General features: G+C 43.4%; 1 protein-coding gene across 2 annotated transcripts in view; it reads left to right on the top strand.

Moving 5' to 3' along the window:
* RCL1 (RNA terminal phosphate cyclase like 1) overlaps positions 1-26507 on the top strand; it is a 64074-nt gene that overhangs the window by 12020 nt on the left and 25547 nt on the right. The window contains exons 2-5 of one of the 2 annotated variants that reach the window (XM_032866512.1): positions 9431-9502; positions 12302-12477; positions 19134-19208; positions 20524-20648. In XM_032866512.1, the coding sequence (XP_032722403.1) occupies positions 9431-9502; positions 12302-12477; positions 19134-19208; positions 20524-20648 (448 nt within the window). Of the gene's footprint in view, positions 1-9430; positions 9503-12301; positions 12478-19133; positions 19209-20523; positions 20649-26507 lie in introns of those variants that run through there. The other variant, XM_032866513.1, reaches the window with a different exon arrangement.

Here is a 26507-nt window from a genome sequence, read left to right as displayed (position 1 = left end):
TTTTCTGTGCAGAGCCCATTGCATTTGCTAGAAAGATAGGTGGAAAGTGGCACTGTGGTCTGGATCATGCCTGATTTTTAAAAAAAAATTTATTTTTTAATTAACATATAATGTATTATTAGCCGCAGGGATATAGGTCTTTGAATTGCCAGGTTTACATACTTCACAGCACTCACCATAGCACATACCCTCCCCAATGTCTGTAACCCAGCCACCCTTTCCTTAGCCCCCTTCCCCCAGCAACCTTCAGTTTGTATCCTGAGATCAAGAGTCTCTTATGGTTTGTCTCCTTCCTGATCTCATCTTGTTTCATTTCTTCCTTCCCTACCGCCCAAACCCCCCATTTTGCCTCTCAAATTCCTCATATCAGGAAGATAATATGATAATTATCTCTCTGATCGACTTATTTTGCTCAGCATAATACCTTCTAGTTCTATCCACGTCACTGCAAATGGCAAAATTTCATTTCTTTTTATAGCTGCATAGTATTCCACTATATATATATACACAACACATCTTATTTATCCATTCATCTGTTGATGGTCATCTAGGTTCTTCCCATAGTTTGGCTATTGTAGACTTCGCTGCTATAAACATTCGGGTGCATGTGCCCCTTTGGATCACTACATTTGTATCTTTAGGGTAAATAACCCAGTAGTGTGATTACTGGGTTGTACGTAGGATAGCTCTATCTTCAACTTTTTGAGGAACCTCCATACTGTTTTCCAGAGTGGCTGCACCAGCTTGCATTCCCACCAACAGTGTAGGAGGATTCCCCTTTCTCCACATCGTCGCCAGCATCTGTCGTTTCCTGACTTGTTAATTTTAGCCATTCTGACTGGTGTGAGGTGGTATCTCATTGTGGTTTTGATTTGTATTTGCCTGATGCTGAGTGATGTGGAACACTTTTTCATTTGTCCGCACCATCTGGATGTCTTCTTTGCAGAAATGTCTGTTCATGTCTTCTGCCCATTTCTTGATTGGATTATTTGTTCTTTGGGTGTGGAGTATGATAAGTTCGTTATAGATTTTGGATACTAGTCCTTTATCTGATATCTTGTTTGCAAATATCTTCTCCCATTCTGTCAGTTGTCTTTTGGTTTTGTTTACTGTTTCCTTTGCTGTGCAAAAGCATTTGATCTTGATGAAGTCCCAATAGTTCATTTTTGCCCTTGCTTCCCTTCCCTTTGGTGATGTTCCTAGGAAGAAGTTGCTGCGGTTGAGGTCGAAGAGGTTGCTGCCTGTGTTCTCCTCAAGGATGTTGATGGATTCCTTTCTCACATTGAGGTCCTTCATCCATTTTGAGTCTATTTTCGTGTGTGATGTAAGGAAATGGTCCAGTTTCATTTTTTGCATGTGGCTGTCCAATTTTCCCAACACCATTTGTTGAAGAGGCTGTTTTTATTCCATTGAACATTCTTTCCTGCCTTGTCGAAGATTAGTTGACCATAGAGTTGAGGGTCTATTTCTGGGCTCTCTCTTCTGTTCCATTGATCTATGTGTCTGTTTTTGTGCCAGTACCATACTGTCTTAATGATGACACAGCTTTGTAATAGAGGTTGAAGTCTGGAATTGTGATGCCACCAACTTTGGCTTTCTTTTTCAACATTCCTCTGGCTATTCGAGGTCTTTTCTGGTTCCATATAAATTTTAGGATTATTTGTTCCATTTCTTTGAAAAAAATTGATGGTATTTTGATAGGGATTGCATTACATGTGTAGATTGCTTTAGGTAGCATAGACATTTTCACAATATTTGTTCCTCCAATCCATGAGCACAGAACATTTTTCCATTTCTTTGTGTCTTCCTCAATTTTTTTCATGAGTACTTTATAGTTTTCTGAGTACAGATTCTTTGCCTCTTTGGCTAGGTTTATTTCTAGGTATCTTATGATTTTGAGTGCAATTGTAAATGGGATCGACTCCTTAATTTCTCTTTCTTGTTGTTGGTTTATAGAAATGCAACTGATTTCTGTGCATTTATTTTATATCCTGACACTTTACTGAATTCCTATACGAGTTCTACCAGATTTAAAGTGGAGTCTTTCGGGTTTTCCACAGAACGTATCATATCATCTGCAAAGAGTGAGAGTTTGACTTCTCTACTGATTCGGATGCCTTTTATTTTGTTTTGTTGTCTGATTGTTGAGGTTAGGACTTTTCTAGTACTGTGTTGAATAGCAGTGATGTTAGTGGACATCCATTCCGTGTTCCTGAACTTAGGGGAAGAGCTCTCAGTTTTTCCCCGTTGATATTGATATTCGCTGTGGGTTTTTCATAGATGGCTTTGATGATACTGAGGTATGTGCCCTCTATCCCTGCACTTTCAAGAGTTTTGATCAGGAAAGGATGGGGTACTTTGTCAAATGCTTTCTCAGCATCTGTAGACAGTATCATATGGTTCTTGTTCTTTCTTTTATTAATGTATCATATCACATTGATTTTTTTTGCAGATGTTGAACCAGCCTTGCAGCCCTGGAGTAAATCCCACTTGGTTGTGGTGAATAATCCTTTTAATGTACTGTTGGATCCTATTGGCTAGTATTTTGGTGAGAATTTTTGTATCCGTGTTTATCAAGGATATTTGTCTGTAATTCTTGTTTTTGATGGGGTCGTTGTCTGGTTTTGGGATCAAGTAATGCTGGCCTCATAAAATGAGTTTGGAAGTTTTCCTTCCATTTCTATTTTTTGGAACAGTTTCAGGAGAATAGGAATTAATTCTTCTTTAAATGCTTGGTAGAGGGCGCCTGGGTGGCTCAGTCAGTTAAGCCTCTGCTTTCGGCTCGGGTCATGATCTCAAGAGTCCTGGGATCCAGGCCGGCTTCAGGCTCTCTGCTCAGCAGGGAGCCTGCTTCCCCACCTTCTCTCTCTGCCTGCCTCTCTGCTACTTGTGACCTCTCTCTCTCTCTGTGTCAATTATATAAATAAAAAAAAATCTTAAAAAAAAATTTTTTTTTTAAATGCTTGGTAGAATTCCCCTGGGAAGCCATCTGGCCCTGGGCTCTTGTTTGTTGGGAGATTTTTTTTTTTAAGATTTTATTTATTTGAGAGAGAGAGAGAGCATGAAAGGGATGAGGAGCAGAGGGAGAAGCCGGCTCCCTGATAAGCAGAGGGCCTGATGTGGGACTTGATCCTGGGACTCCAGGATCATGACCTGAGCCGAAGGCAGTTGCTTAACCAACTGAGCCACCCAGGTGCCCTGTTGGGAGATTTTTTTTTTTTTTTAAGATTTTATTTATTTATTTGACAGACAGAGATCACAAGTAGGCAGAGAGGCAGGCAGAGAGGGAGAGAGGAGGAAGCAGGCTCCTTGTCGAGCAGAGAGCCCGATGCGGGGCTCGATCCCAGGACCCTGAGATCATGACCTGAGCCGAAGGCAGAGGCTTTAACCCACTGAGCCACCCAGGTGCCCCATGTTGGGAGATTTTTGATGACTGCTTTAATCTCCTTACTGGTTATTGGTCTGCTCAGGTTTTCTGTTTCTTCCTGGTTCAGTTTTGGTAGTTTATATGTCTCTAGGAATGCATCCATTTCTTCCAAATTGTCAAATTTACTGGCATATAGTTGCTCATAATATGTTCTTATAATTGTTTGTGTTTCTTTGGTGTTGGTTGTGATCCCTCCTCTTTCATTCATGATTTTATTTATTTGGGTCCTTTCTTTTTTCTTTTTGATAAGTCTGGCCAGGGGTTTTTCAATCTTATTAATTCTTCCAAAGAACCAGCTCCTAGTTTTGTTGATTTCTTCTGTTGGTTTTTGTTTGTTTGTTTGTTTGTTTCTATTTCATTGATTTCTGCTCTGATCTTTATTATAATTTCTCTTCTCCTGCTGGGTTTAGGCTTTCTTTGTTCTTTCTCCAGCTCCTTTAGATATAAGGTTAAACTGTGTATTTGAGACCTTTCTTGTTTCTTGAGAAAGGCTTGTATCGCTATATACTTTCCTCTCAGGACCGCCTTTGCTGTGTCCCACAGATTTTGAACAGTTTGTGTTTTCATTATCATTTGTTTCCATGAATTTTTTCAATTCTTCTTTAATTTCCTGGTTGACCCATTCATTCTTTAGAAAGATGCTGTTTAGTCTCTATGTATTTGGGTTCTTTCCAAATTTCCTCCTGTGATTGAGTTCTAGCTTCAGAGCATTGTGGTCTGAAAATATGCAGGGAATGATCCCAATCTTTTGATACTGGTTGAGACCTGATTTGTGACCCAGGATGTGATCTATTCTGGAGAATGTTCCATGTGCACTAGAGAAGAATGTGTATTGTTGCTTTGGGATGGAATGTTCTGAATATCTCTGTGATGTCCATCTGGTCCAATGTGTCATTTAAAGCCTTTATTTTCTTGTTGATCTTTTGCTTGGATGATCTGTCATTTCAGTGAGGTGGGTGTTAAAATCCCTACTATTATTGTATTATTGTCTATGTGTTTCTTTGATTTTGTTATTAATTGGTTTATATAGTTGGCTGCGCCCATGTTAGGGTCATAGATATTTAAAAGTGTTAGCTCTTCTTGCTGCACAGACCCTTTGAGTAGGATATAGTGTCCTTCCTCATCTCTTATTATAGTCTTTGGCTTAAAATCTAATTGATCTGATATAAGGATTGCCACCCCAGCTTTCTTCTGATGTCCATTAGCATGGTAAATTGTTTTCCACCCCCTCACTTTATATCTGGAGGTGTCGTTGGGTCTAAAATGAGTTTCTTGTAGGCAGCATATTGATGGGTTTTGTTTTTTTATCCATTCTGATACCCTGTGTCTTTTGATTGGGGCATTTAGCCTATTTACATTCAGGGTAACTATTGAGAGATATGAATTTAGTGCCATTGTATTGCCTGTAAGGTGACTGTTACTGTACATTGTCTCTGTTCCTTTCTGGTCTACTACTTTTAGGCTCTCTCTTTGCCTAGAGGACCCCTTTCAATATTTCCTGTAGGGCTGGTTTGTCCTGGAAGCTTTTTATCTCTCCTTCTATTTTCAATGACAGCCGAGCTGGATATAGTATTCTTGGCTGCATGTTTTTTCATTTAGTGCTCTGAATATATCATGCCAGCTCTTTCTGGCCTGCCAGGTCTCTGTGGATGTCTGCTGCCAATTTAATATTTTTACCATTGTATGTTATAGACTTCTTGTCCCAGGCTGCTTTCAGGATTTTCTCTTTGTCACTAAGACTTGTGAGTTTTACTATTAGATGACAGGATGCGGACCTATTTTTATTGATTTTGAGGGGGATTCTCTGTGCCTCCTGGATTTTGATGCTCATTCCCTTTGCCATATTAGGGTAATTCTCTACAGTAATTCGCTCCAATATACCTTATTCCTCCTCTTCTTCTGATTCTAATATTGTTTCATTTTATGGTGTCACTTATCTCTGGAGTTCTCCCCTCGTGGTCCAGTAGTTGTTTGTCTCTCTTTTGCTCAGCTTCTTTATTCTCTGTCATTTGGTCTTCTGTATCACTAATTCTCTCTTCTGTCTCGTTTATCCTAGCAGTAAGAGCCTCCATTTTTTATTGCACCTCATTAATAATTTTGATTTCAGCTTTGTTAGATTTTAGTTCTTTTATTCTCCAGAAAGGGCTTTTATTTCTCCAGATAGGGTTTCTCTAATATCTTCCATGCCTTTTTTGAGCCCAGCTAGCACCTTGAGAATCATCATTCTGAACTCTAGATCTGATATTATCGATTAGGTCCCTAGCCTTTGCTACTGCCTCTTGTTCTTTCTTTTGTGGTGAGTTTTTCTGCCTTGTCATTTTATCCAGGTAAGAATATATGAACGAGAGAATAAAATACTAAAAGGATGGCAAGGAACCCAGAAAAATGTGCGTTAACCAAATCAGAAGAAATCCCAGATTGTTGGGAGAAAATAGGGGTAAAAAGAAGTCCCCCCCCCCCGCAATTTTTTTTTTTTTTTAAAGAAAACATATAAATTAGACTGGTGAATAGAACAGAGCCACCCACTTGATTTTGGGTGTATTTGGTCTCTTAGAAGAAACTACCGCCCAAAATTTTAAGGAAAGAAAAAGTTACCTATATATACAAAAATAAGGGTAAACACGATGAAGGGATGGAATATGATTATAAAGATGAAAATTTTTAAAAATTCTAAAAAAGGAGTTGATAAGTTTGTTGGGAAAAGAATAAAAAAGATAGTGGAGAGAATTTGCTCAGGCTGGAGAGTAGAACAAAGCCCTGTGCTAGAGTTAGGGTATATTTTGATCTATTAGAGGATGTTGTATCCCAAAAGTTTAAAAAAAATTTTTTTTTCTAGATTTTATTTATGTATTTGAGACAGAGAAAGAGCATGAGAGTGGAGAAGGTCAGAGGGAGAAGCAGACTCCCTATGGACCTGGGAGCCTGATGTGGAACTTGATCCCGGGACTCGCAGAATATGACCTGAGCTGAAGGCAGTTGCTCAACCACCTGAGCCACCCAGGTGCCCTCCCAAAAGTTTTTAGAAGAAAAAACCTTATATGTATACAAAAAATTAAGTTAGATACAATGAAGGATAAAATAGGACTATAATAATAAAGGTTCAAAAATACTTTTTTTAAGAAAGGTATTGTTAAGATAAACTAGTTAAAAAACGTTAAAAGAGGAAAGAGTAAAAGTTAAAAAAATTAGTATAAGAAAAAAATAAAATTAAAAAGATTTAATTAACTTTGCAAGACTAAAAAATCATGGGGAGAAAGCCATGAATTCAATGCTTTGCTTTCTCCTTCTCTGGAATTGCGATGTTCTCCTTGATCAGTGAGCTTGGTCTTGGCTGCATGTTCTTGCTGATCTGGGGGAAGGGCCAGTTGTAGTGATTCTCAAGTGTCTTTGCCCAAGACAGAATTGTACCACCCTTGCCAGGGGCCAGGCTAAGTAATCTGCTGGGTTCTCAGGAGCTTTTGTCACTTTCTGTCCAGCTCTGGAGGACCGGAGTGAAAATGGTGGCCTCCCACCATCGGTAGGAGCCAAGAGCTCGGGGCCCTGCTACTCGGTGCGCCCCCGGAGAAAAGCTGTCAGTGCCCGTCTCCCTGGTCTCCGGCAGCACTCCGACTCATGCCACCTGTGCCTGAGCGTCTCTGTCTCTGGCACACAGCCCTGTTTGGAGCCTCCGAATCCAGCAGATTCCTGCTGCTCTGCACTTCCCGGGGGGAGGGTGTCTCCCCAGATCTGCCACTTGTGGGGTCCCTGCTCAAAGAGCAGTGGCCCCCACTGTGCCGGGGATCTCAGTTTAAGGTAACCCCGAGCTGAGAGTCACTCCTCGGCTCTGTCTCTGTAGCCGGCTTCCCCGCTCTAATACCTGCGAGCTCTGCGACACTCAGCCCCCCCCCCCCCCCGATCCTTCTGTGACCCCGCGGGACCTGAAACCATGCTGTCCCCGCAAGGGCTCCACCCCCACTTAGGCCCTGGAGCGATGTCCCTCAGTGGAGCAGACTTTTAAATGTTTGAATGTTGTGCTCCGTTGCTCTGCACTTGCCGGGAGCCGGCCCTTCCACCCCGCGGTCTATCTTCCTGACACTTCAGATTCACTTCTCTGCCGGTCCTACCTTTCAGAAAGTGGTCGATTTTTCTATTTCTAGAATTGCTGCTCCTCTTCTCTTTGATCTCCTGTTGGATTTGTTGGTGTTCGGAATGGTTTGATTACTATCTAGCTGAACTCCGCGACCTGATACCATCTCAGCCTGCTACTCTTCTACCATCTTGACTCCTCCCGCTGCCCGATTTTTTTTTTTTTAACAGAATATTCTGTATCAAGAGGTCATGGAAACAGTTTTGTAGTTGAGTTATTTTCAAACTTTTGTGATGCTACGTAACACCACAACCAAGTTCACACGCAGGGGATTATAAAACCCAGTGAGGTTTCAGGAACAGTGCCCTATGTACGGTTAACTCTGATATGGTTTATTCTGTTCTAATTTTATTAAAAATAATATACTTTTAAATGGTCTGCGGGATCCTGCAGTAGATCACTGCCTGCAGTTAAAAGGTTCCGTGATCTTCTAGAGGAGGTGGTTGAGGCTGGAAGATTAAATGGAGTTCGGCAAACTGGTGTCGGGGTTTGGTTAGGAGCACGGACTCTGCCGAAGCATGGGCTTGGCCTCAGCCCCCAGCTCTGTCGTGGTGCCAGTGTCATGCTTGGGCCTCAGCCTTCTATAAAATGGGAACAGCACTCCCTGCCCTGGGGCTTTGAGGATTAGGTGCGAGAATGTCCGTATGGGAAACCTGACAGCGCCTCTGGTGAAAGCAGCCGCTCTTCCTTGTTTCAGGACTTACTGGATTTTCTCTGACTGCTAGCTCAGTGCTATCTGTACAGAGCGCAGCATCTACCGTGACAGTTGTGGGGCAGTGTTCAGTAAGGTAACGGGGGGTTGAGCATTGCTCAGTGAATGTGCTCACCCTGTGGGATCAGTTCAGGTCACTGCTGCGGTCTGCGCGGAAAACATTCTGCTGGTTTATTACAGGCGTGGAAACTGCCTAAACCGTCAGGTGGTCGCACTGCCTTCGGTGCAGAAGAGCTGGTCTTCCTCCCCTTGTTCCCGGGCAAGAGGTTGATGCTAGAGGGGGAGGGAGTGAGCGTGAGTGTCTGTGTGTGAGTGTGTGTGTGAGATCCGACATATTCTCCTGCCTGAGTCTTCTCTCTTCCTCCTCTCATAGTTCGCATTTAAAATCCTTTTCCTCCCTTTCTACCCACCCCCCTTCTAAATAGTGACCAGCTTTTATGTTTGGGATAACAATCTGTGTATAAAAGGAATTGAAGCAAATTTGTACATGAGAATTTAAACAAGAAAATTAAATTCACATAAAGTCCTGCCATGAAGAGAAATCTGTTCATTAACACGCGGTGTTTTTTATTCCAGTCTGTTTTCATGTGTTAAAAAGAAGGTGGTAATAATACTGTACATTCAAGGACCTTTGTAACGAAATTAAAAACTGAACTGGTCAGATAGCTCTAGATGAGTAAGGGGGCAAGAGGGAGAAGGTCAGAGTTGAGTGGGGGAGACAGTGACCTCTTACTGCTTCTGAGACTGAGGAGTGACCTCCAATTTCATCTGCCCTCTCAGGTATTCTGGAACAAATAAGAAATTGACTTTAAAATGCTGCTATTTCTCCCTTGTTTGGCATGCACCCCTGAGGTCAGAAGAGTCGGTCGTTATGAGTGTTAGACTGCTGAAATTAATACCCCATCAGATTGGTGGTAGAGTTGTTGTTTGTTGTGGAATGTGACAGCTGAATTGCTCCTAATGGTTCTGCCAGGCATATGTGTGCCAGCCAGTGCTTTCCAGCTGCTTTGGTTACCTCGACCAGTGGTCTCACCCCAGTCCCGACAGGAACCTGTGCGTGAGGCAGGGAGTCACGTACCTTCCACCGCATCTCCTGGATCACACACATGTGCTCTGGAAATGGTGACCTGACCTGAAGCCAGTCCGTTTTCTCTTTTCCCTACAGACTTTGAAGCCAGCTTTATAAGGCTGTTGGACAAAATAACTAATGGTTCTCGGATTGAAATAAACCAAACAGGTAAGCTCTCTTTTTTCCGGTTCCTGAAAGGATCCACATGTACTAAAATATTCCTCTACTTCTCATGCCTTTTGACTGTATAAATACTCAGGTGTGAAGAACCAGTTTTCTGTCTGTGATACAGTTGTGCTGAGATGTATGTGAAATTTCCAAATGTAAGGGTGTGTACTTGAAGTCAGAAGGCTGGAAATTCAGATCAACAAATAAGCACCTCCCCTTTTCAGCAACAAAAATATTTTACACCTAAAATTTATGCACAACTTTTCAGAGTCTGTTTATTTATTTGGTTCCAATAAAATTTTATAGCATACTCTGTGAGGTAGTCGTATGTACTGAATTATTATTATTATTTCTTTAATTTGTCTTTTAAAATAAATATGCACAGGGCGCCCGGGTGGCTCAGTCAGTTGAGCATCTGGCTTTTGGTTTCTGCTCAGGTCATGATCTCGGGGTTGTGAGATCGAGCCCTGCGGTCGGGCTCCATGCTCAGCACACAGTCTGCTTGGCATTCTTTACCTCTACGTCTCCTTCCCCCTGCCTAGCCCCCACATGCACATTGTCTCTCTCTCAAATGAAAAAAAAAAAAAAAAAAGGCACAATTATATGTACAAGATGTGCAAATCCCTTCCCCTGTTCCTCTTCTCGTTCTTTTACCGTTCCCTCTGAGGGACAGCTGCGGTCCTAGCCCGGGATGTGTGCTCTGGTCTCTGTCAGAGGCCTTTGCTTGCATGGGCTTCTGGAGCTTCTGGAGCTCAAGCTCTTCCTGGTGCGCCGCAGCCAGCTTCTTTGCTGCCGTGCATGTCACAGAATGTCCCCTGCCAGGCACACGCAGGCCCATCTCATATTCCAGTGGGCCTAGTAGACTCTTCTGTTGTATGGAGGCATGATAATTTATTTGACTGCTCCTACTGATAAATGTTTAGGTTGTTTGTAGCTGTTTGTTAGCTCTTAGAAAATCTTTTCTCAACCTTGTGTGGGAAACCATGCAAACACTGTTGGGCTGGTCCATGAACTCTCCCACTTAGCACAGGTAGTCCACAAAGGAAACTGTGCACTTTCTCATCCATTGGCTCTATACAGGCCCTGCCATCATGTGAGACTTACGCATCCATAGCTGCGTTTGGCCCTACCCTACGGAGAGCAAGTTTCAGGCACGAGACTTCAGGTGCCCTTTGTGACCTCTGATTCCTTGAGTGTTCCTTGACTGACCGACTTTGAAATTGCTGGAGATTTTAAAAAATTTTAAATCAAAAATTTTTTTTTCAGCAATTTTTATCAGTGATTCAGAGGGTTCATAATTTTCTTTTAAGATTTTATTTATTTGTTTGACAGAGAGACAACGAGAGAGGGAACATAAGCAGGGAGAGTGGGAGAGGGAGAAGCAGGCTTCCGCTGAGCAGGGAGCCTGGCTCAGGGGTCCATTCCAGGGCCCTGGGATCATGACCTGAGCCAAAGGCAGATGGTTAACGACTGAGCCACCCAGGCGCCTCCCCATAATTTTTATTTTTAAAGATTTTATTTATTTATTTGACAGAGACAGCGAGAGAGGGAACACAAGAAGGGGGAACCTGGAGAGGGAAAAGCAGGCTCTCTGCTGAGCAGGGACCTCCCCCCTCCAAACACCCCACCTCCATGTGAGGTTGGATCCCAGGACCCTGGGACTGTGACCTGAGCCAAAGGCAGATGCTTAACGACTGAGCCACCCAGGTGCCCCAATTCAGAGGGTTCATAATTCTTTTGTGGTCATATCTGCAGTTTAAATTGGGAAGTAAGACATTTTACATGATCCTGCTTCTACCTCATTACCACCTGCCCCACCAGAGTAGAAGCCTTCATTCTGATGATCTGACCAGTTTCTCACTTGGTTAATTTGTAGGCACAGATTTGAAGACTTTTATGATAATACAGTCTTCTTCTTCTTTTTTTAATGAAACTCCAAATTTTAAAATTTTATATAACTCCAAAGAACTCCTTTCCTTTTGAATGACCAAACCCAGATCTCTTTCCTCTAACGTTTAATTTATTGGTAAATTATGCCAGTAAACAGTGGCAAAAGGTTTTGAGCAGCAACAATCCCTTGTCCACCTGTTTATGAACCCCCCAATAATCGAGAATATTTTACTTTGCTTTTTCCCCTAATACGTACACCCAGTAAGAAACTTTGTGGATGTTACAAGTATGAGAAAGAGTGAATAAGAATAACAGGATTTCCAATAAAGCTATTCATCATTTTAAGATCTTTCCATTTGTTGCTATTAACTTAAAATCGCTACTTTTTTCTTTTCTTTTTTTTAAAAATAGCTCCTATTAACAGAATTTAAGTGCCATCAAGTACTTGCCTTCTCTAGGAATCCTGCTGGTGGAGTACGCTTTATGGAAAATCTCATTTCAAGGGTCTGGAAGAAGCCGGTTGTTGGTGGGATGGTCTCAGCGTGTCATTTGTAAAACCCCCACCTGCAGGCAGGGGTGCTGTTGGAAGCCCAGGGTGCCTGCTAGGATCTGTCCTCTGCACCCTGCTGTGACTTTGGCAACTCGGATGCTTAGGGAGGGGTTTAATTTATTACTGTTTATTAAATTACACTCACAGTGTATTATCGTTACACGGGCTTGACAGTAATGAGTCAGCTTTTGGAGTGAGGTGTGGGCTCTTAGGAATGGTATTTTGAACTTTTGGATGCCCTTGTCAGACTTTCCCCTTGGGATTTACTGCCTTCGTTGCATTTGTGACACCTAAGTGTTTTTTTGTTTTTCTGTTTTTTTGCTTTTTTCTGTTGAACGTGGCTCTTCTTCCGGTGCAAGGAACGACCTTGTATTACCAGCCTGGCCTCCTGTATGGCGGGTCTGTGGAGCACGACTGTAACGTCCTTCGCAGCATCGGCTACTACCTGGAGAGTCTTCTCCGCCTGGCCCCGTTTATGAAGCACCCGCTGAGAATCATTCTGCGAGGAGTAACCAATGACCAGGTTGACCCTTCGGTGAGTCGTGAGTAGTTCTGTCTCTCGCAGCAACCCACGTTAGAGCAACAAGTTCCCAGGAAAGCACAGGTTTATTGCTGAGTGTCTTTGTTTTGTTCTTTACCTGGAGGTTTAAACACTAATCGCTCTAGGAAGCAGATGAGCCAAGACTTGAAATCATCAGATTCAGTGACGACCGCTCACATTCATCAAGGTGCCTTTCGTTGTCGCGTCTGAGAGCCGTTAGAGCAGAAGCGTGCAGTCTCGTCACAGTTGACATGAAATAGGCTCTGTTGGCACAAGTGCTCGAGAGTAGAATCTTCTTAAGGTCATGTGTTGGCTGCGGCTGGAAGGCAGCAGACCAGAATTTTAGACAGAAAATAATAATATCTCCTTGGCATTGCTGTAGCATAATCTTGACTTACTAGGGTTTTAATCATAAATTTTAGGGCTTCTTCCAAGAAGAGTTTGCAGATTTAGAAAATGGGCAAGGGCAAGGAAGGTATATGTGAACTTGGATAGTTTGTGGGCAAGCTGCTGCTGCTGCTTTTATTTACTTATCTGAGAGAGAGAGAGAGTGAGAGAGCATAAGCAGTGGGGAGAAACAGATGACGAGGGAGAAGCCAACTCCCTGCTGAGCAAAGAGACTGACGTGGGGCTCCATCCCAGGAACTTGGGATCACGACCTAAGCTGAAGGCAGACGCTTAACTGACTGAGCCACCCAGGCGCCCCAGCAAGCTTCTTATTCAGCATCCTAACTTTCCTGCTTGTGTGGGGAGGATAGTTTGTTATACACATGGGATCCACAGCTGTCTTAGTGCCCTTCTAGGGTGGGTTTTGTCATATGTGCATTTGTGTGTGTGTGTGTCTGTGTGTGTGAGAGAGAGAGACAGAGACAGAAACAGAAACAGAGATGAGAGCAGTTTTGTCCAGTCCTGCCTTGTACTTCTCTTGTGTGGAAGGAAGGATCCCCACCTTTCAATTCTTTGCTGGCCACAGAAGATATCATAAAGCTGAGGGACATGAGGTGAATGTCCCTCGTCCTGACCAAGGACACTTGCCTTCATCTCTACTGATACTGGACTGGGACCACTGAGGGCGTGGCTCTGAGGCAGAGTGTGAAGTGTGCAGCTTTCCTAACCAGAAAAGACCAGTTAGGTGGTGCAGTGGGGCCACTGGTATTCACTAAGACATCTGCTAAGGTACAGACCTGGTTAATGCGTTGCTAGGCACTAAAAGACTCAATTCTCAGTTCTTGGGAATTCAGACACATAAACCTTTTTCTTAGGATCCTGAAGATCTGAAATTCTCAGTTGTAAAGGAATATTGCATAAACTGTTTAGAATTTAAAGATTGATTTATTTACTTTAGAAAAGGAATGGGAGGGAGCAGAGGAAGAAGGAGAGATAGAATCCCAAGCAGACTCCTTGCTCAGTGCAGAGCCTGACATGGGGGCCCCATCTCACCCCCCTGCGATCATGACCTGAGCTGAAACCAAGAGTTGGGATGCTCAACCGACTGTGCCACCCAGGTGCCTCTCCCCCGCCTTTTAAAAAAGATTTATTTATTTAAACTGGTTAGAATTTTAAACTAATTTCAGATGATTGTTTTTTTTCCTGCATACTCTGAAGATTCTAGGAAACTACCTTTCAGTTAAAACTGTGAGAGGAGGCCTCTGTACTTACAGAATGGAGCAGGGGAAGAGGAGGAGCCTTGCATGTTGGGAAAAGCTCTGAAGCATGCAGTAAACTTGGACACTATATGTCTTAGTTTTCTACTCTTTTTTTTTCTTTTTCTTATAATTGCTAATAATCTTAAAAGCTGTTTCTACTGGCATTGTTAAAAAAAGTTTTTGGGTTTTTTTTTTTTTTTAAGATTTTATTTATTTATTTGACACACAGAGAAAGATCACAAGTAGGCAGAGCAGTAGGCAGAGAGAGGGGGAAGCAGGCTCCCTGCTGAGCAAGAGAGCCCAATGCAGGGCTTAATCCCAGGACCCTGAGACCATGACCTGAGCCCAAGGCAGAGGCTTAACCCACTGAGCCACAGTTTTTTTTTTTTTTAAGATTTTATATATTTGACAGAGCGCACGCACAAGCAGGGGAAGTGGCAGAGGGAGAGGAAGAAGCAGATTCCCCGCTGAGCATGAGCCCAACACAAGGCTCGATCTCAGGATCCCGGGATCATGACCTGAGACAAAGGTAGACACCTAACCGAATGAGCCCCCAGGCGCCCCTTGCATGCAGGGTATTTAAAAGAAAATCTATTTTTGTATGTTGCAGAGCTCTCTGCTTTGGCTAGCTGCTTTGCTGAAATGACCTTGGTTAGTTCCTGGCTTCAGACCAGGATAAAATAAATACACCTAATCCTGGATGAGAGTAACTTCTGAAGCCTGTGACTTCGTCATTTCAAGCTTTCTCTTGAATGTATGGCTCCCCTGATTCATGTCCATTCTGCACATGCAAGGACAAATTCGAAGAGTTCCCTTCTGGAACTCAATCTTGTGAGGTGGACAGTTAGGGAGATGACAGGGTCACTCCTGTCAGGTACAAGTGAAGTGCTGAGAGCTGGGGAGGGTTTTCTAGGGAAAGGAAGCCAGAGTCAGTCTCAGATTTTAGGAAGATAAGGATGAATTGAGAGGTTTCAACTATATTGAACATTATGGGCATGGACGTGAAAAGGAGGGGACAGATCTGATGGACATTGTGGAGTGAGACACTTCTTGATTGATAGCTGATCGGAGGTGGGATAGAAGGAAGTAGTTATAAATTACACCAGGATTTCTATTCTTCACTGAAAGGATAGTGTGGAAGGATAGAGATCAGATAGCTTTTGACACAGGGAAGAGGAAAATTGTGGTAGGATGATGGATGATGTGTTTAATTTTGATCCTCTTCCTGGGATATTGGTAGGAAATTGACATGGACATGTTCAGCTGGCAGTTAGAAATGACTGTCTGAAGCCTCAGAGGTAGGTCATAGGATCTTACCTATTGATAGTTAAGTCCCCTGGAGAATGACATTGACCGGTGCTAAGGTTGAACAGTGGTAGCTGTTTGAATTAATCCTACAGGTGTTCTCCCTCCGACTTGGACAATGTGGTGGTTGTGTGTGTATCTGTATCAGTGGTTCATATTTGAGACCCCAGATTTTATGTTACAGTAAGTTGATGTGGCTGCGCTGAGTGGCCATCAGCGGGACCTGCATGGTGCTGCCCTCTTTAGATAAATCGTGAGCTCTCTGGATGGATACAGATCTTAGCGGACCTCATGATTCATTACAATTCCCTTTTTGGCCTCTGGGGGCCACATGGTTCCTGAGATTGAGAACAGAGGAAGAACGGGACGCCTGGGTGGCTCAGCCTGGGTGGCTCAGCCGGTTAAGCCGCAGCCTTCGGCTCAGGTCATGATCCCAGCATCCTGGGATTGATTCCCACATCGGGCTCCTTGCTCAGCGGGAGCCTGCTTCTCCATCTGCCTCTGCCTGCCACTCTGTCTGCCTGTGCTCACTCTGACAAATAAATAAATAAAATTAAAAAAAAAAAAAAAAAGAACAGAGGAAGAAGAGGAAATGAATGTTTAAGGTGTGAGTGGGAGAAGAAGGCCAGAGACAGTGACCGTGGGGATCGGGGTTGAGTTCTAAGAAGTGGGGGATGACTCCAGTCTTGACTGGAGCTCCCTTCGAGCTGGGCAAGGAGACTCATTGGGCAGCGAGAAGTTGTGCTGACCTTTGAGAGAATGGTGTCATTGGACTATAAGGACATGGGTTGAGGAATGAGTAGCAAATAGAACTGTGGAAACCTGGGAGATTCTTCTAGAATGTTAGATAGGATGATTCTTTAAGAACTGAGTTTTTGTTTGGAGTTTGGTTTGGTGTGGTTTTTGTTTTCTGAACGAGGGGAAGCTTGATTGTGTTTGTGGGCAGAGGTGATGCTGTAGTGGAGAAAGGAACAATTAAAATAAAAGGAGTGGGGGTGTTTGTAAGGCTGACTCCAACAGTTGGAGGGGTGAGGGTCAACAGTGGAAGTGATGGGGTGAGCCTTGTGTGAGAAGAGGGACATTTTCCCCTGGGGACAAAAGGAAGGGAAGTGGGGACAAATTCTGAGGAGAAACAAAGTTCAGGAGGTCTCCTCTGATTCTCAGTAATTCTGCATCAGAGCCGCGGGTCAATAGGCAAGTGAAGATTCCAGTCTTTTTTGTTCCTTCCTGGGAGGGGAAACGAAGTTCAGGTCCTTGTGCTGTGTGCTGGGCACTCTTCTGGGTGAACCTGTGTTCGTGTGTGTGCATCCCTGTTTATTTGATTCTTAAACCAGCCCTGTGAGGTGAATGTTCTTACCATCATTTCAGACAAGGTAGTTGGGAGCGAGTTTCTGCCCTTTTTCTTTTTGGCTTGGATCTGGTCACATTTCTGTCTGTTGACTGATTGATTGGACCGAAGGATAATTAAGGCCTTTGCTCTCAGGAGCCACCTGGGTTGGACTTCTGCCTGTAATCACAGAGTTACAGCTCTGTTTTTCTTAAGCAGAACTTGCAGACTGTTCTCTGTCTGCTAAAGTTAGTGTGGAACCAGGGGAGCATGTCCCGTCTAGCCCTTCACTATGCAGAAGGCACCCAAGGCCCTGGGGATGTGGGGGAGTGTCCAGGTGTCACAGTGGGTTTAAGAGGCAGAGAGGGACTGCTTTTCCTAGTCCCACGACCACGATGCCGGTCCTGCGTGTCAAACAGAGAGTGAGTCAGGAGACCAGACCACACCTCGGGTCTGCTTCTGGCTGACCTTCAGAGTCCATTTGACCTCGTCCTTTTGACTCCAAGCACAAGTAGGCTGAGCTTGGCAGTGATGCACCATTTTTCTTGCCTGTCTTTCCCCGAAGAGGGCTGGTGGGCGCCTGGTTCCTGGGAGTCGTGCCATCAGAGCAGCCTATATCCGTGCATCCCCCACTTTTCCCAGAGTCTGATTTGGCCTTCTCCCCAGTTTTCTTCATTCTAGTCTACACTGACTTCTCTGTTCTGGCAACCCCAAATGCGTATTTTAAGTTTTTAATGTGTGTTTAGCTGCAATATTTAATGAAATTAGCTAATCTTTAGTGAGTTTTCCTTGTAGCTGCTTCTGCCCCACCTGAGTCGTCGTGAACATGTTCCTGGGCTTCGTAGTCATTTCTGCCTCTGGTTCGTTTTGTGGTATCAGAATACGTAGTTGGGGCCTCCATAGCATAGGCTATGGAGCCTTCCTGGAATATCATCCTGCTGAATCTTACCTTGTTAGAGTCGGTAGCAGCTTGTAGACAGGCTGAGCCCCTTACCTCAGAGACAAGGAAGTTCAGATGTTTGGGATTTTCTGACCTGAGGCCATACAGCTAACTGAAGGCAGAGCCTGGACCACGACTGGACTGTTCCCTCCGTGCCATGCTCACGCTGCCTGTCCTCGCCGCCAGCGGATAGGGTCAGCCCCTGCAGACCGAGGAGCAGCTCTGTTGCGTTGGGAGCAAATAAGGGAGTAATCTTCCTTCCCAAGTTGCTGTTGAGACAATGTTCACTGATTGGTTAGCTGACCTGATTTGAATGTCATCCTACTCCCTCTGCAGATAAGTAGGCAGAGGACCTGAGGCCTCTCAGTAGCCCCAAAGGAGGAGACATAACAGAAGCATTTGGCATAGCCTTGCTGTTAACTGTGGGTATTGTCATCAGAGTCCGGGTCTGTGCTGCTCCTGGAGTTTGTGGCAGCCTGTCCCTGTCTGCCCCCACCCCCTCGTTGGCTCACCACCTCCCCTTTACCTGCCTGCATGGTGGGCACCACCGGGATCCCAGGTAGCCCCAGCTCAGGTTCATTTGGTTTGCTTTGGCTTGGCATGCCAACAGCTTTAAATGTTAAACAACCATGTCTGAAAAAGAAAAGGCTGATATTTTCTTCTATAGCATTTATACCTACAAGAATGAGCAGAAGTTGGGGCCCCTGGATGGTTTAGTCGATTAAGTGTCTGACCCTTGCTTTTGGCTCGGGTCACGATCTCAGGGTCCTGGGATCAAGCTACACGTTGGGCTCTGAGCTCAGCAGGGAGTCTTGTTTGAGGGTTCTCCCTCTTGCCTTGCAGCCCGCCACAACGAATAAATAAATTAAAAAGAAAAAAAAAAAAAAAAGAATGAGCAAAAGTCCCAGTTTGTTTTCTAGATGAACTCAGCAGTTTCTTGATGCTTTTTGCATGATGCATATGAGCCTCCTAATGACACAGGGTAGGTGTATAAAGTATAAAGTGAGGGAAGAGGAGCTCAGAGAAGCCCACAGCTTGTAGGATTGCAGTCTTAACTTGGGAGCAGAGCCGGCCCCTGCTTTCGTAAGCCGGCGTACTTTCTTGTCACAGGACCGCATCATCTCCCCAGTCACTAAACCTCATCCTGCTTCATGGGCTCTTTATTCTTTCCACCTGTTAAGGTCTATTTTTCATTTTTTTAAAAGATTTTATTTATTTATTTGAGAGAGAGGGAGAGCACAAGCAGGGGGAGCAACAGATGGAGAGAAAGAAGCAGATTTCTTGCTGAGCAGGGAGCCTGATGTGGGGCGATCCCAGGACCCTGGGATCATGATCTGAGCTGAAGGCAGACGCTTAACAACTGAGCCGCCCAGGCGCCCCTGAAAGTTTCATTAAACTTTTTTTTTTTTTTTTTCCTAAAATAATTCTACAGGTTGATGTTCTTAAGGCAACAGCCCTTCCTCTGTTGAAGCAGTTTGGAATTGACGGTGAATCGTTTGAGCTAAAGGTAAGAATGTGTACGTGGTTGGCTGTACATGCATGTAAAATATTCTCCGATGAGCTCATTGGAAGACACAGTGTGTCCATGTGTGTCACACTGAAGTCACCACTGAGGAGATCCCCAGGAGCCATGAACAGACATTGCAGACTGCCCTGAGAGGGGACTCAAGCTGTGACCATGGTCGCGCCTGTTCTCTTGCACATACTTTGTGGTGGGCGAAGTCATGCTGTCTACACCCCCCCCCCATCCCCTGGGCTTCTTTATTCCTCACACCAGCTCCACAGGGAAGCAGCCAAGCTGGGCTTCTGGCCACACACCCTTTCTGAACGAGATCATCCAGATGTCATTTGGGTCTCAGGCCTCCCAACCTGGATGCCCCAGAGAATTTTCAGTGTTTTCAAAACCTAGAAGTAATTTACGCATCTGTTTGTTTGCTGTCGAAAGGAATTACCACATCAGTAAGTTAACTGGCTATCTTAAGCTGTTTAGCATCTCTACTTTTTTTTTTTTTTTAAGATTTTATTTATTTGACAGAGATCACAAGTAGGCAGAGAGGCAGAGAAAGAGGGGTAAGCAGGCTCTCTGAGCCTGATGCGGGGCTCGATCCCAGAACTCTGGGATCATGACCTGAGCCAAAGGCAGCGGCTTAACCCACTGAGCCACCCAGGTGCCTCGAATCTCTACTTCTGAAGCTAATGTTTTAAACAAGGGAAATGACTGCATTTTTATTTAATAAAATGAGTTTTGGGGGACACTTGGGTGGCTCAGAGGATTGGGCCTCTGCCTTCAGCTCAGGTCATGGTCTCAGGGTCCTGGGATCGAGCCCCACATTGGGCTCTCTGCTCAGTGGGGAGCCTGCTTCTCCTCTCTCTCTCCCTGCCTCTGCTTACTTGGGATCTCTCTCTCTGTCAAATAAATAAGTAAAATATTTTTTTAAAAAATAAATAAATAAAATGAGTTTTGGTAGATTAGTTAATTGCATAGGGAGGAGAAGTAGTTCCTGATGGGTAAGAAAGGGGCCAAGCCGCTCACAGTAAGCGCGAGGGAACAGGCGCTGGTGGTGAAGCGACATGCTGGCCAGGGCCTGGGCTGGGCTGGCCCCGTGTCTGCTGCTCTTCTGGCCATGCCATTTGGGTCCCTGCTTCTCACGCGCCCTCTTGGTGCTAACGTGAGGTGCTGATGATCTCGAAGGAGTTGACGTGTTGGCTGTAGAGAGCTCACTGTTCTAAGGAAGAGCTCCTTGGCCTGAACCAGCCGCGCTGGGTGTCAGTGTCCCCTACTCTGCCACACGCTCACCTCTGCTCTCTCGCCGCCTGTGCAGGTGCTGCGACGGGGAATGCCTCCCGGAGGAGGAGGGGAAGTGCTCTTCTCGTGTCCTGTCAGGAAGGTCCTGAGGCCGGTCCAGCTCACAGACCCGGGGAAGATCAGGCGGATCCGAGGGATTGCGTATCCTTTGCATTTGATTTAGATTTCTTAGCTTTTACGTGCCTCATGAAGATAAGAATGACTCATAACAGTTTACTTCTTTCCAGTCATTTACTTTGTAGACAACAGTCTTGGAGAAGTCTTCCCAGTGAAATTGTAACTGTTGGCTGAGATACGATGTTTTATTTTTTTGTCTCACCATGACTAGACTAACGCATTCCTTGTTTTTGTTTTGTTTTGTTTTGGTTTTTTGGTGAATGCTGAAGCAGACAGCTCCTGGGTGTGGGCTGCTCTCCCGAGAGCTTTGGTTTAGGGACCACCAATGCACCGCAGTCCCTCCCTGAGAAAAGCTCATTGTCTGATGAGGGTAGCGTGTGCAAACATGTAAGATGGTGTAGACGGACGCATAGGGGGTTGGGGGAGCTGAGATGGGGCTGGCACATTTTGTCTGGAAGATGTAGGAGAGCAGGAATGGTATCTACTCATTACGTGGTTACTCTGCATGCACCGTGATAGTAAAACTATATACTTATTTCCTTTCCAAAAAACTACTTTACTGATAAACGATTTACGTGCAGAAATCTATACATATTCAGTGTGTACAGCTTGATGAGTTTGCAGATGAATGTCTACCTGTGAAACCAGCAGCATAGTAGTACCATAAACATACCTCTTACAAAAGTTTCTTTCTGCCCTTTGTGTTTTATCTTTACACTTTTAATTTTTTGTGATAATAGTACTTGACCTAGATCTACTCTGTTAGCAAATTTCAAAAGAATTTATTGAGATGCCTCTGTGGCTCAGTCAGTTGAGCATCTGGCTTTCTTTTCTTTCTTTTTTTTTTTTTTTTAAAGATTTTCTTTCTTTTTTTTTTTTTTTTTTTTAATTTTACTGATTTGAGAGAGAGAACGCGCACAAGCAGAGAGGCAGAGGGAGAAGCAGACTGCCCACTGATGCGGGAGCCCGATGTGGGGTTCGACCTCAGGACCCGGAGATCATGCCCTGAGCTGAAGGCAGGCACTTAGCCATCTGAACCACCCAGGAGCCCCAAGCATCTGACTCTTGATTTTGGCTCAGGTCCTGATCTCAGGGTCGTGCATTTGAGCCCTGCATGGGGCTCACGACTTCATGCTTGGCATGGAGTCTGCCTGGGATATCTTCTCTCCTGACCCTCTCGCTGCTCACTCACATGCTCTCTCTCTCTCTCTCAATAAATAAATATGATCATGGGGGACCTGAGTAGCTCAGTGGGTTAAAGCCTCTGCCTTTGGCTCAGGTCATGATCTCAGGGTCCTGGGATCGAGCCCCGCATCTCTCTGCTCAGCAAGGACCCTGCTTCCCCCCACCGCCCCTCTGCATCTCCCTCCTGCTTCTCTGCCTACTTGTGATCTCTGTCTGTCAAATAGATAAATAGATAAATAAATAAATAAAATCTTTAAAAAAAAATCTTTAAACCCCAGTATAATTATCTTAGCAAATTTTTAAGTATATAATACAGGCATTGTGGTACACAGTAGATCTGTGGGACTTAGTCATCTTGCATAAGTGAAACTTTGTACCCCTTGATTGATGTCTTCCTGTTCCCCCTTCCCTCCCTCCAGCCCCTGGCAACCACCATTCTACTCTCTGCTTCTGTGAGTGTGACTATTTTAGATTGTTTATATAAATGGAATTATGCGTATTTGTTCTTCTGTGTTTGGCTTATTTCACTTAGCACATTGTTTTCCTTGTTCACCCATGTCACAGATGATAGCATTTACTTTGTTCTTAAGGGTGAATGATATTCCATTGTATGTAAATAGTACATTTTCTTTATTCATCTTTCATTGGACATTTAGCTAGCTGTCATGTCTTGGCTCAAGTGAATAAAGCTGAGATGAATGTAGGAGTGTGTCAGTTTCTGTGACTATGTACCCAGAAGTGGGACCGTGGGATCAAATGGTAGCTCTCCTTTTAATTTCTTGAGGAACCTCCCTACTGTTTTCTGTAGTGGCTGTTCCAGTTTGCATTCCCATCATCAGTGTATAAGGATTCCCTTTTCTTCACAGTGTCAATAATACTTATCTTTTTTGTTTGTTTGTTTTGATTGCCACTACTCTAACAGGCATGAGGTGATAGCTCATTATGGTTTTGATTTGTATTTCTCTGATGATGAGTGATGTTGAGTACTTTTCCATGTGAATGTTTGAACATCTCTGGGTCTTCTGTGGAGGAATGATCTATCCAGGTCTTTGCCCATTTTTTAATTGGGTGGTTTTATTTTATTTTATTTTTATTTTTTTTTAAGATTTTATTTATTCATTTGACAGAGAGAGATCACAAGTAGGCAGAGAAGCAGGCAGAGAGAGAGGGAGAAGCAGGCTTCCCGCTGAGCAGAGAGCCCAACTCGGGGCTCCATCCCAGGCACCTGAGATCATGACCCAAGCTGAAAATAAAGGCTTAACCCACTGGGCCACCCAGGTGCCCCAATTTTATTTATTTATTTATTTTTTTAGATTTTATTTATTTACTTGAGAGAGAGAGAGAGCTTGAGAGAGGAGAGTGTCAGAGGGAGAAGCAGACTCTCTGCTGAGCAGGGAGCCTGACATGGGACTCGATCCCGGGACTCCAGGAACATGACCTGAGCTGAAAGTAGTCGCCCAACCAACTGAGCCACCCAGGCACCCTCCAATTTTATTTTTAAGATTTAATTTTTAAGTAATCACTACACCCAGTGTGGGGCTTGAACTCCCAACCCTGAGATCAAGAGTTGCACACTCCACCCGCTGAGCCAGCCAGGTGCCCCTGGGTTATTCTGTTGTTATTTTCTTTTTGCTTTTGAGTTGTATGAGTTTCTTATGTATTTTTTTCTTATGTATTTTTTATATTAATCAGAGATATAAATTTCAGACATTTTCTCTCATTCTCTGGGTTACCTTTTCACTTATTTTGGTATTCCATCCAAGAAAGCATTGCCAGTGCTAAAAAGCTTTTCCTCCGTGTTTTCTTCTTGGAGTTTTACAAGTTTAGGTCTTAAGTTTATCTTTAATCCATTTTGAGTTGATTTTTCTGTGTGTTGTTTGTCTGTTGAACACATATTTGCAAATATATTTCTAGGCTCTCTGTTCCATTGCTTTGCATGTTTTTATGTTGGTACCGTGCTCTTTTGATTATTGTTGCTTTGTAATATATTTTGAAATCCGGAACTCTGATGCTTCCAGCTTTGTTCTTTTTGCTCATAATTGCTTTAGCTACCTGGAGTCTTTTGTAGTTCCATTTAAGTTTTAGGATTGTTTTTTCTGTATGTTATTTTCTCTATTATTCTATTAAAAAATTAGAGTTTTGATAAGAATTGCATTGAATCTGTAGATCACCTGGGATAGTATGGATGTTTCAAGAATATTAATTCTCTCAGTTCATGAATATGGGCTGTCTTTCCATTTATGTGTAATTTTTAAAATGTCTTTTTTAAGCATTTTATACTTTTTTTTTTTTTTTTGAAGACCTTACCTATTCATTTGACAGAGAGAGACCACAAGTAGGCAGAGAAGCAGGCAGAGAGAGAGGGGGAAGCAGGCTCCCCACCGAGCAGAGAGCCTGACGCTGGGCTCCATCCCAGGACCCCGGGACCATGACCCAAGCCGAAGGCAGAGGCCCCAACCCACTGAGCCACTCAGTCGCTCCAAGTGTTTTATGCTTTTTTTTTTTTTAAAGATTTTATTTATTTATTTGACAGAGAGATCACAAGTAGGCAGAGAGGCAGGCAGAGAGAGGGAGGGAAGCAGGCTTCCCGCTGAGCAGAGAGCCCGATGCAGGGCTCAATCCCAGGACCCTGAGATTGTGACCTGAGCTGAAGGCAGAGGCTTAACCCACTGAGCCGCCCAGGTGCCTCTATACTTTTAGTATATAAGTCTTTAATCTTCTTGGTTAAGTTTATTCCTAAGTATTTAAATTTTGGGGGATGCTCTTGTAAATAGGATTATTTACTTGATTCTTATTCAGATAGTTTACTGTTAGTGTACAGAAGCGCAAGTTGATTTTGTAGTCTGCAAGTTTTAAAAATTCATTTATTCCAGTAGTTTTTTTTGGGGGGGTGGGTGGGTTTATCTTTGGGGTTTCTACATATAAGATCATGTCATCTGCAGATAGATGATTTTACTTCTTCCTTTCCAGTTTGGATTCCTCTCATTTCTTTTTCTCGGTTCATTGCTCTGGCTAGGATTTACGGTACCAGGTAATAGTACTGTACGTGTATATACGGTACCATGACTAGCAGTGGCAAGAATGGTCCTCCGTGCTTTGTTCCAAATTGTGGAGGAAAAGCTTTGAGTTTTCCACCGTTGAAGATGTTAGCTGTGGGCTTTTCATGTATGGCCCTTATTGTGTTGAGGTAAGTTTCTTCTATAATTAATTTGTTGAGAATCTTTAATTATGAAAGTGTTGAATTTTGTCAGATGCTCTTTCTTCATCTCTTGAGACAGTCATGTGATTTATGGCCTTCATTAATATGTTAATATGGTATATCACATTAATTGATTTGCATATAACCATTCTTGCATCCCAGGGATAAATGCCACTTGGTTATGTCATATGATCCTTTTAATGTAACATTGAATTTAGTTTGCTAAAATTTGTTGATAATTTTTGCATCCACGTTCATCAGGGATATTGGCCTATAGTTTTCTTGTAGTGTCTTTCAGGTCTGGCTTTGGTACCAGGGTGATGTTGGCTTCATAAAATGAATTTGGAAGTGTTCCCTCGTCAGTGTTTTTGGAAGTTTGAGGATTGGTAGTAATCATTCTTCACATGTTTGGTAGAATTCACCAGTGAATTGATTAATCTGGTGAAGTCATCTGGTCTTGGGCTTTTTTTTGTGTGAGGTTTTTTGGTTACTGATTCAGCTTCCTCACTTGTTACTGTTCTGTTCAAGCTCTAGTCCTGAGGCAGACTTGGTAGAATTTATCCATTTCTTCTAGGTTGTCCACTTTGTTGGCATGTAATTGTTCATAATTAAAAAAAAAAATTTCTGTGGCTTTAGTTGTAATGTCTTGTCTTTCATTTCTGATTTTATTTGAGTCTTTTCTCTTTTTTCTTTGTCTAGGTAAGGGTTTGTAAATTTTTTTTTATCTTTTCAAAAAACTGACTCATAGTTTTGTTGATTTTTTTTTCCTGTTGGTTTTCACTTTGCTGTTTCATTTATGTTTTCTCTATTATTTCTTTCCTTCTGCTAACTTTGAATTTTAGGTTATTCTTTTTCTGATTCCTTTAAGTGTAAAGTTAGGCTATTTATTTGAGATCTTTTCTTCTTCCGTAGAAAGAATGTAGGTGCTTATCACTATAAAATTCCTTCTTAGTACTTCTTTTCTTTGTCCCATAAGTTTTGGTGTGTTGTGTTTTCATTTTTGTTGTCTCTAGGTATTTTCCATTTCCCTTTTGATTTCTTCTTTGGCCCCATGTTTTTTTAAGAATACATTCATTTTCATCTGATTGTGAATTTTCCCATTTTCTTGCTGTTATTGATACTTAGTTTCATTCCATTGTGGTTGGAAAGGGTACCTGAGGTGATTTCAGCCTTCTTAAACTTGTTACGATCTGTTTTGTGACCTACTGTGTGATCCCAAAGAATGTACATGTGCACATGAGAAGAATGTGTACGCTGCTACTGTTGGGTGGAGTGTCCTGTGGAAGTCTGTTAGTTCCTCCGGGTTTATGATGTTGTTCAAGTCACCTGTTGCCTTACTGATTTTCTTCCTGGGTGTTCTATCCATTATTGAAAGTGGGGCAAGGGGGCACCTGGGTGGCTCATTTGGTAAGTGATTGCCTTCGGCTCAGGTCATGATCCTGGAGTCCCAGGATTGAGTCCTACTTGGCGCGGGGGGGGGGGGGGGGGGGGGGGGGGGC

The sequence above is a fragment of the Lontra canadensis genome, unplaced genomic scaffold (assembly GCF_010015895.1).
Source record: "Lontra canadensis isolate GAN:19392208 unplaced genomic scaffold, GSC_riverotter_1.0 scaffold31, whole genome shotgun sequence".
NCBI lineage: Eukaryota > Metazoa > Chordata > Mammalia > Carnivora > Mustelidae > Lontra > Lontra canadensis.
Note: the sequence above shows the minus strand (reverse complement) of the source record. Positions and strands in the feature narration are given on the sequence as shown.